This window comes from Aquarana catesbeiana, linkage group LG01 (genome assembly GCF_042186555.1).
Source record: "Aquarana catesbeiana isolate 2022-GZ linkage group LG01, ASM4218655v1, whole genome shotgun sequence".
NCBI lineage: Eukaryota > Metazoa > Chordata > Amphibia > Anura > Ranidae > Aquarana > Aquarana catesbeiana.
Window position 1 is genome coordinate 4,297,386 of NC_133324.1, and position 8,505 is coordinate 4,305,890.

At 55.6% G+C, this 8,505-nt stretch overlaps 1 protein-coding gene across 2 annotated transcripts; it reads right to left on the reverse strand.

The window, feature by feature from the left end:
* Positions 1–362: 362 nt before the first annotated feature.
* Positions 363–5,768, reverse strand: INO80B (INO80 complex subunit B). Of its 2 annotated transcripts, none has more exons than XM_073617647.1 (5): positions 5,610–5,768; positions 4,732–4,936; positions 3,346–3,458; positions 2,507–2,631; positions 363–1,200 (listed from the first exon to the last, which is right to left on the reverse strand). In XM_073617647.1, exons 1-5 carry the CDS (start codon positions 5,620–5,622, stop codon positions 706–708), a joined length of 951 nt encoding a protein of 316 aa, XP_073473748.1. In that variant the 5' UTR covers positions 5,623–5,768; the 3' UTR covers positions 363–705. The 2 variants fall into 2 exon arrangements, with proteins under 2 accessions (XP_073473748.1, XP_073473741.1); XM_073617640.1 differs by having other exon boundaries at positions 2,507–2,667.
* Between the last annotated feature and the right edge of the window lie 2,737 nt (positions 5,769–8,505).

Sequence of the window (8,505 nt, forward strand, 5' to 3'; positions counted from 1 at the left end):
TGGTGGAGTTGTATTGAATCAGTTATTAGAAGGACCCTGGTGGAGTTGTATTGGATCAGTCCTGTATTAGAAGGACCCATATTGGAGTTGTATTGGATCAGTCTTGTATTAGAAGGACCCTGGTGGAGTTGTATTGGATCAGTCCCGTATTAGAAGGACCCATATTGGAGTTGTATTGGAAGGACCCTGAAGCTAACAGATACATTGAGGGCGGGGCCTTGGCACCCTGAGATCACAAGAAGTGGGTTGTGTGACACCGGGCATCATGTAACCCAGAAGAGGGGCACTGTATTGGGGGTGACAGCACCATAGATGGGGGTAAAGTACAGCAGAACCGCAGTGCACTCCATATTCAATCACTCTTCACACAACTCCTCTCTCCTCCGGAGAGGTACTTTAATTTCTAATTTATCACAATACATTGCAGATTTCTATAAAAATAAAATTCTTTGTGCCCCGCGCCGAGTGCCAGGAGGGGGCCGTCGCCGTCATCATGTGACCTGCGTGCTCCAAATGACATTCCAGAGACTGGCAGCGGAAAAAGCTGGATATCAGTCAGGACACTGTGCAGAACACTCTATATACAAAGTCCTTGTGGCTCTCAGTCCATCTCAGAAACAGTCCCCCCCCCATGTCCCCAGGACTCTCAGTCCATCCCCCTCTCCAGTCCCCCGGGACTCAGTCCATCCCCCTCTCCAGTCCATCTCAGGCCGTGGTGTCCGGCGCCCCCTCCACCCCGGCGCTCTGCAGGTTCTTGCGGTAGCACTCTAGGCTGCAGAGCGGGATCAGAGTCTTGGAACAGGCGTAGCGTTTAAGGTTGGTGCAGCCGTGGACTCCGCAGAGCTGTGGTGCCGGCAGAGCGGGGCGGGGCTCCGCGGGGGTCGGGTACGGCACTCCCACCGGATAGGACAAAGTGATGCCGTGTGCGGTGTGCTGGTAGCGGACGGTGGGGCAGGGCGGCTGGCGCCCGCGCCTCCCTTGGCTGGGTTTGGCACCCCGTGATTTGGAGGTTTTGGTCAGTCTCTCGATGGTCTGCTTCTTGCTCTCCTCGGCCTTCTTGGCGGCCTGCAGCCGTCTTTTCCGGGCCTTCTCCTCCCTCTTCACCAACATCTCCTGGGACAGTTCAGGCAGAGGGCGGGTGTACACGGCCGGAGGGTACAGAGGCATGGGCGGGGTCTGCTGCTTCTGTAGGAGGGCTTTCTGTAGAGAGAAAAAAAATAAATAAAAGTTATTCATCTGACAACCATAAAACTTCATAGACTGGAGGCCTGCAGAACTAGGACAGGGGTCTGATAAATCCTGCAGACCCAGGTCAGAGCTATAGGGGCCTAGAGAGGCACGGGGATGGGTGGAATGGGTCCGCCCCATCGAGGGGGCGGACACAATTCCCCTTGCCGGGTCCCCTCGAGGGGGCGGACCCATTCCACCCATCCCCGTGCCTCTCTACCGGGAAGGGGAATTGGGTCCGCCCCCTCGAGGGGAACCGGGAAAGGGAACCGGGTCCGCCCCCTCGAGGGGAACCGGGTCCGCCCCCTCGAGGGGAACCGGGTCCGCCCCCTCGAGGGGAACCGGGTCCGCCCCCTCGAGGGGACCCGGGAAGGGGAATTGGGTCCGCCCCCTCGAGGGGACCGGGAAGGGGAATTGGGTCCGCCTCCTCGAGGGGACCGGGAAGGGGAATTGGGTCCGCCTCCTCGAGGGGACCGGGAAGGGGAATTGGGTCCGCCTCCTCGAGGGGACCGGGAAGGGGAATTGGGTCCGCCTCCTCGAGGGGACCGGGAAGGGGAATTGGGTCCGCCTCCTCGAGGGGACCGGGAAGGGGAATTGGGTCCGCCCCCTCGAGGGGACCCGGGAAGGGATGGGATGGGTCCGCCCCTCAAGGGGGAAGGGATGGGATGGGTCCGCCCCTCGAGGGGAACCGGGAAGGGATGGGTCCGCCCCTCGAGGGGAACCGGGAAGGGATGGGTCCGCCCCTCGAGGGGAACCGGGAAGGGATGGGTCCGCCCCTCGAGGGGAACCGGGAAGGGATGGGTCCGCCCCTCGAGGGGAACCGGGAAGGGATGGGTCCGCCCCTCGAGGGGAACCGGGAAGGGATGGGTCCGCCCCTCGAGGGGAACCGGGAAGGGATGGGTCCGCCCCTCGAGGGGAACCGGGAAGGGATGGGTCCGCCCCTCGAGGGGAACCGGGATGGGATGGGTCCGCCCCTCGAGGGGAACCGGGATGGGATGGGTCCGCCCCTCGAGGGGAACCGGGAAGGGATGGGTCCGCCCCTCGAGGGGAACCGGGAAGGGATGGGTCCGCCCCTCGAGGGGAACCGGGAAGGGATGGGTCCGCCCCTCGAGGGGACCGGGATGGGATGGGTCCGCCCCTCGAGGGGACCGGGATGGGATGGGTCCGCCCCTCGAGGGGACCGGGATGGGATGGGTCCGCCCCTCGAGGGGACCGGGAAGATGTTGTGATGGGTCCGCCCCTCAGGGGAGGTTTTGAAGGGTTAGTTCCGCCCCCTCACCTGACGAGCGGTCAGCAGCGTCTCATCGATGTCGCGTTTCAGGTCTCCGTTCACATCCAGCTCTCCTCTCTCCAGAGCGTCCAACCAGCGTTTCTCCTCATCCTGCTCCGTCTCCCGGGGCCCCACTGAGGAAGGTAGAGGGTCCAGATTACTGTCCTCATCTGTAGGGAGGATCCAGAATACAGTCACAGACCAGGCACTCTACCTGAGCGCACACACACACACACACACACACACACACACACACACCTCTGTCAGAGGAGAAATGGCGGGGAGGAATTCCCGGGAACTTACAAGCTTCAGTCCATTCAATCAATCATAGTGATGGTGACGAGTGATGTGCCAACCTCCAGATTTCAGCAACCGAACCCACCAGGAGCCGCCACTGGAGGGTAGAATGGCCTGGGTGGAGTATGGATTAGGATGAAATCACTCCCCATACAGTGGCGGAGCTCAGCAATGTAGGCCCCTAGACAGTGGACGGGGGCGGAGCTCAGCAACGTAGGCGCCCCCATACAGTGGACGGGGGCGGAGCTCAGCAACATAGGCGCCCCCATACAGTGGAAGGGGGGCAGAGCTCAGCAACATAGGACCCCCATACAGTGGAAGGGGGCGGAGCTCAGCAACATAGGACCCCCATACAGTGGAAGGGGGCGGAGCTCAGCAATGTAGGCCCCCCCATACAGTGGAAAGGGGCGGAGCTCAGCAACGTAGGCCCCCCCATACAGTGGAAGAAGGCGGAGCTCAGCAATGTAGGCCCCCCATACAGTGGAAGGAGGCGGAGCTGTGCCCACCAATTACTGACATATAAAGCTCTAGGAGGATCAGTGAGCTCTCACCCAGCCAGGCCCGGTACTGCTCAATAGGGACTCCTTCCATCGGCTCCTCATCCTCGTCCACCACCGTGAGCGGAGACTGCGGCACCTCCGGGACCACCGTGAATGTGGGGACACTGCAGAGAGAGAGAGAGGGGGGGGGAGCAAATGTGATGTCAGCGCTGGCAGAATTCAGGAAGCAGTCAGTCCAATCCCTTCTATTCATATACAAATCCAGAGACATGTGAAAGGAAAAAAACATTACAGTGGGAGAAAACAACCCACAAAGCATGCTGAAGTCACAAACCGATCTCCGACTTCCCCAAAAAGTCAAACCTGGCCCTGCCCCCTTCCTCCTTGGAAATGGTCAGTGTCTCCGCCCCTCATACAGGAGGAGAGTGCCGCTGCATGAGATCCCAACATCGCCCCGCCCATACCGTCCCCATCAACCCACTCAGAACATGGGGGAGACTTCTCGGGGGGGGATAATAGACGAAGCAGGGCGAGGGCAAAAAGGCAAAGAAAGAGGCAAAGAGAAAAAAGGCAAAGAAAGAGGCCGAGGAAAGAGGCCGAGGAAAGAGGCCGAGGAAAGAGGCAAAGGAAAGAGGCCAAGGAAAGAGGCCAAGGAAAGAGGCCAAGGAAAGAGGCCAAGGAAAGAGGCCGAGGAAAGAGGCAAAGGAAAGAGGCAAAGGAAAGAGGCAAAGGAAAGAGGCAAAGGAAAGAGGCAAAGGAGGAAAAGGAAAGAGGCAAAGGAAAGAGGCAAAGGAGGCAAAGGAAAGAGGCAAAGGAAAGAGGCAAAGGAGGCAAAGGAGGCAAAGGAAAGAGGCAAAGGAGGAAAAGGAAAGAGGCAAAGAGCGAGAGAGGCAAAGAGCGAGAGAGGCAAAGAGCGAGAGAGGCAAAGAGCGAGAGAGGCAAAGAGCGAGAGAGGCAAAGAGCGAGAGAGGCAAAAGAGGAAAAGGAAGAGGCAAAAGAGGAAAAGGAAGAGGCGGAAGAGGAACAGGCAAAGAGGAAAAGGGAAAAAGGAAAAAGGGAAAAAGGCAAAGAGGAAAAGGGAAAAAGGCAAAGAGGAAAAGAGGAAAAGGCAAAGAGGAAAAGAGGAAAAGGCAAAGAGGAAAAGGCATAGGGGGAAAGGGCAAAGAGAAAAAGGGAAAAGGCAAAGAGGAAAAGGGAAAAGGCAAAGAGGAAAAGGGAAAAGGCAAAGAGGAAAAGGGAAAAAAGAGGAAGAGGAAAAGGCGAAGAGGCAAAAGTCAAAGAGGAAAGAGGCAAGGGGAAAAGGAAGAGGCAGAGGCAAAGAGGAAAAGGCAAAGGGGAAAAAGGAAAAAAGGCAAGGGGAAAAAGGAAAAAAGGCAAGGGGAAAAGGAAAAAAGGGGAAAAGGGAAAAAGGCAAGGGAGAAAGAGGGTGCGACTCACTTCTTGGTCCCCAGCACTTGACCTCCCAGTTTAATCTTCAGTTTCAGTTGTGGTTTGTGCTGAGATTTGTGGGAGGAGTCAGGATGGTGATGGAGGGAGTACCCTGAGGTCCCACCCACTTCCTGGTGATGCTTCTTCTTATGTTTTTTGTGTTTTTTATGTTTCTTCTTATGAGCTCCGTGTGAGGGGGCTTCACCATCATCACCTGGGGGGGAGGGGAGAAAGTCAGGTGACCACACATCATACAATCTGATTGTACAATCTCCTACCATCTGTGTACAGCACAGGGAATACAAATCTACAGACAGTGTGCCCCCCCTCCCTATATGTAGTATACAGTGACCCCCCATATATAATATACAGACAGTAATCAACACCCCCCCCCCCCATATATGGACAGTATGTCCCAAAAGTAAGTACACCCCTCAGTGACATTTGTGTAAATCTTTTCTTCTGTCTTTTCATGTGACAACACTGAAGAATTGACACTTTGGGCCCAATTTGGAGATTTTCACTTAGGGGTGTACTGACTTTTGTTGCCAGCGGTTTAGACATTAATGGCTGTGTGTTGAGTTATTTTGAGGGGACAGTAAATTTACACTGTTATACAAGCTGTACACTCACTACTTTACATTGTAGACAAGTGTCATTTCTTCAGTGTTGTCACATGAAAAGATAGAAGAAAAGATTTACACAAATGTCACTGAGGGGTGTACTTACTTTTGTCACATACTGTATATAAAAATACACACAGATACATACACAGGGATCCCCCCCATTATATACAGACAGTGATAGTATATACAGACAGTGATAGTATATAAACAGTGATTATACACAGACAATGAATATATATATATATATATATAAATATATACCTGGCTCCTCCATGTCTCCGGTGCACACAGTCTCCAGCACAGGAAGCTCGGCTCACACACGGAACCTCTCCGCCGGTGAACCGTTTCCGGGAGGAGCGTTTTCCTCGCTGCACCGCCGCCATCTTGGTAAAGGCTTCCCCGAGGCTTCTCCGCTGCGATTAAAAAAAAAAAAAAAAAAAAAAAAGACCGTCCAGGCTCCGCCCTATACACCCATTCGTTATCGTGTTTCTGTTGCTGAGCTCGAGGGCGGGGTTTGGCACGTGCGCCTGGAGGGAGTGTTCTGAGGGCGGGAATTGATGGGAGAGAGGGCGGGAGATGGAGGGTTGGAGGCGGGAAATTGAGGGGTGAGGGGGCGGGTCTGAGGTAACTGTGGAGGTCGGTGGGCGGAGTATATATGGGAGCTGGGATCTCTGTGCAGGAAATGCTCTGTGCCTGGCTGACCCATTATTATGTGTGTGTTGTGGCAACAAGAGCTTCCACTTCCATTGGTGTCCCATAGAGTGGTCATGTGATCAGTGGTGTCCCATAGGAGGTCCTCATGGAGTCATGTGATCAATGGTGTCCCATAGGAGCTCCCCATGTGATCAGTGGTGTCCCATAGGAGGTCCTCATGTGGTCAGTGATGTCCCATAGGAGGTCCCCTTGGGGTCATGTGATCAATGGTGTCCCATAGGAGCTCCCCATGTGATCAGTGGTGTCCCATAGGAGGTCCTCATGTGGTCAGTGATGTCCCATAGGAGGTCCCCTTGGGGTCATGTGATCAATGGTGTCCCATAGGAGCTCCCCATGTGATCAGTGGTGTCCCATAGGAGGTCCTCATGTGATCAGTGGTGTCCCATAGGAGGTCCTCATGTGATCAGTGGTGTCCCATAGGAGGTCCTCATGTGATCAGTGGTGTCCCATAGGAGGTCCTCATGGAGTCATGTGATCAATGGTGTCCCATAGGAGGTCCCCATGGGGTCATGTGATCAGTGGTGTCCCATAGGAGGTCCCCATGTGATCAGTGATGTCCCATAGGAGGTCCCCATGTGGTCATGTGATCAGTGGTGTCCCATAGGAGGCCCCATGTGGTCATGTGATCAGTGGTGTCCCATAGGAGGTCCCCATGTGGTCAGTGATGTCCCATAGGAGGTCCCCATGTGGTCATGTGATCAGTGGTGTCCCATAGGAGGTCCCCATGTGGTCATGTGATCAGTGGTGTCCCATAGGAGGTCCCCATGGGGTCATGTGATCAGTGGTGTCCCATAGGAGGTCCCCATGGGGTCATGTGATCAATGGTGTCCCAAAGGAGGTCCCCATGGGGTCATGTGATCAGTGGTGTCCCATAGGAGGTCCCCATGTGGTCAGTGATGTCCCATAGGAGGTCCCCATGGGGTCATGTGATCAATGGTGTCCCATAGGAGGTCCCCATGGGGTCATGTGATCAGTGGTGTCCCATAGGAGGTCCCCATGTGGTCAGTGGTGTCCCATAGGAGGTCCCCATGGGGTCATGTGATCAATGGTGTCCCATAGGAGGTCCCCATGGGGTCATGTGATCAGTGGTGTCCCATAGGAGGTCCCCATGTGGTCAGTGATGTCCCATAGGAGGCCCCCATGGGGTCATGTGATCAGTGGTGTCCCATAGGAGGTCCCCATGTGGTCAGTGATGTCCCATAGGAGGTCCCCATGTGGTCATGTGATCAGTGGTGTCCCATAGGAGGCCCCATGTGGTCATGTGATCAGTGGTGTCCCATAGGAGGTCCCCATGTGGTCAGTGATGTCCCATAGGAGGTCCCCATGGGGTCATGTGATCAATGGTGTCCCATAGGAGGTCACCGTGTGGTCATGTGATCAGTGGTGTCCCATAGGAGGTCACCGTGTGGTCATGTGATCAGTGGTGTCCCATAGGAGGTCCTCATGTGGTCAGTGGTGTCCCATAGGAGGTCCCCATGTGGTCAGTGGTGTCCCATAGGAGGTCACCGTGTGGTCATGTGATCAGTGGTGTCCCATAGGAGCTCCCCATGTGGTCAGTGATGTCCCATAGGAGGTCCCCTTGGGGTCATGTGATCAATGGTGTCCCATAGGAGCTCCCCATGTGGTCAGTGGTGTCCCATAGGAGGTCCCCATGTGGTCATGTGATCAGTGGTGTCCCATAGGAGGTCCTCATGTGATCAGTGGTGTCCCATAGGAGGTCCTCATGTGATCAGTGGTGTCCCATAGGAGGTCCTCATGGAGTCATGTGATCAATGGTGTCCCATAGGAGGTCCCCATGGGGTCATGTGATCAGTGGTGTCCCATAGGAGGTCCCCATGTGATCAGTGATGTCCCATAGGAGGTCCCCATGTGGTCATGTGATCAGTGGTGTCCCATAGGAGGCCCCATGTGGTCATGTGATCAGTGGTGTCCCATAGGAGGTCCCCATGGGGTCATGTGATCAGTGGTGTCCCATAGGAGGTCCCCATGGGGTCATGTGATCAATGGTGTCCCAAAGGAGGTCCCCATGGGGTCATGTGATCAGTGGTGTCCCATAGGAGGTCCCCATGTGGTCAGTGATGTCCCATAGGAGGTCCCCATGGGGTCATGTGATCAATGGTGTCCCATAGGAGGTCCCCATGGGGTCATGTGATCAGTGGTGTCCCATAGGAGGTCCCCATGTGGTCAGTGGTGTCCCATAGGAGGTCCCCATGGGGTCATGTGATCAATGGTGTCCCATAGGAGGTCCCCATGGGGTCATGTGATCAGTGGTGTCCCATAGGAGGTCCCCATGTGGTCAGTGATGTCCCATAGGAGGCCCCCATGGGGTCATGTGATCAGTGGTGTCCCATAGGAGGTCCCCATGTGGTCAGTGATGTCCCATAGGAGGTCCCCATGTGGTCATGTGATCAGTGGTGTCCCATAGGAGGCCCCATGTGGTCAT

Excerpts from the sequence above, each read along its gene's own strand:
- INO80B (XM_073617640.1), bottom strand. Across the intron at positions 2,668-3,345 it reads GCAGTACCGGGCCTGGCTGG|ATGAGGACAGTAATCTGGAC; the intron begins GTGAGAGCTCAC and ends TCCTCCCTACAG. Across the intron at positions 1,201-2,506 it reads CGCTGCTGACCGCTCGTCAG|AAAGCCCTCCTACAGAAGCA; the intron begins GTGAGGGGGCGG and ends TTCTCTCTACAG.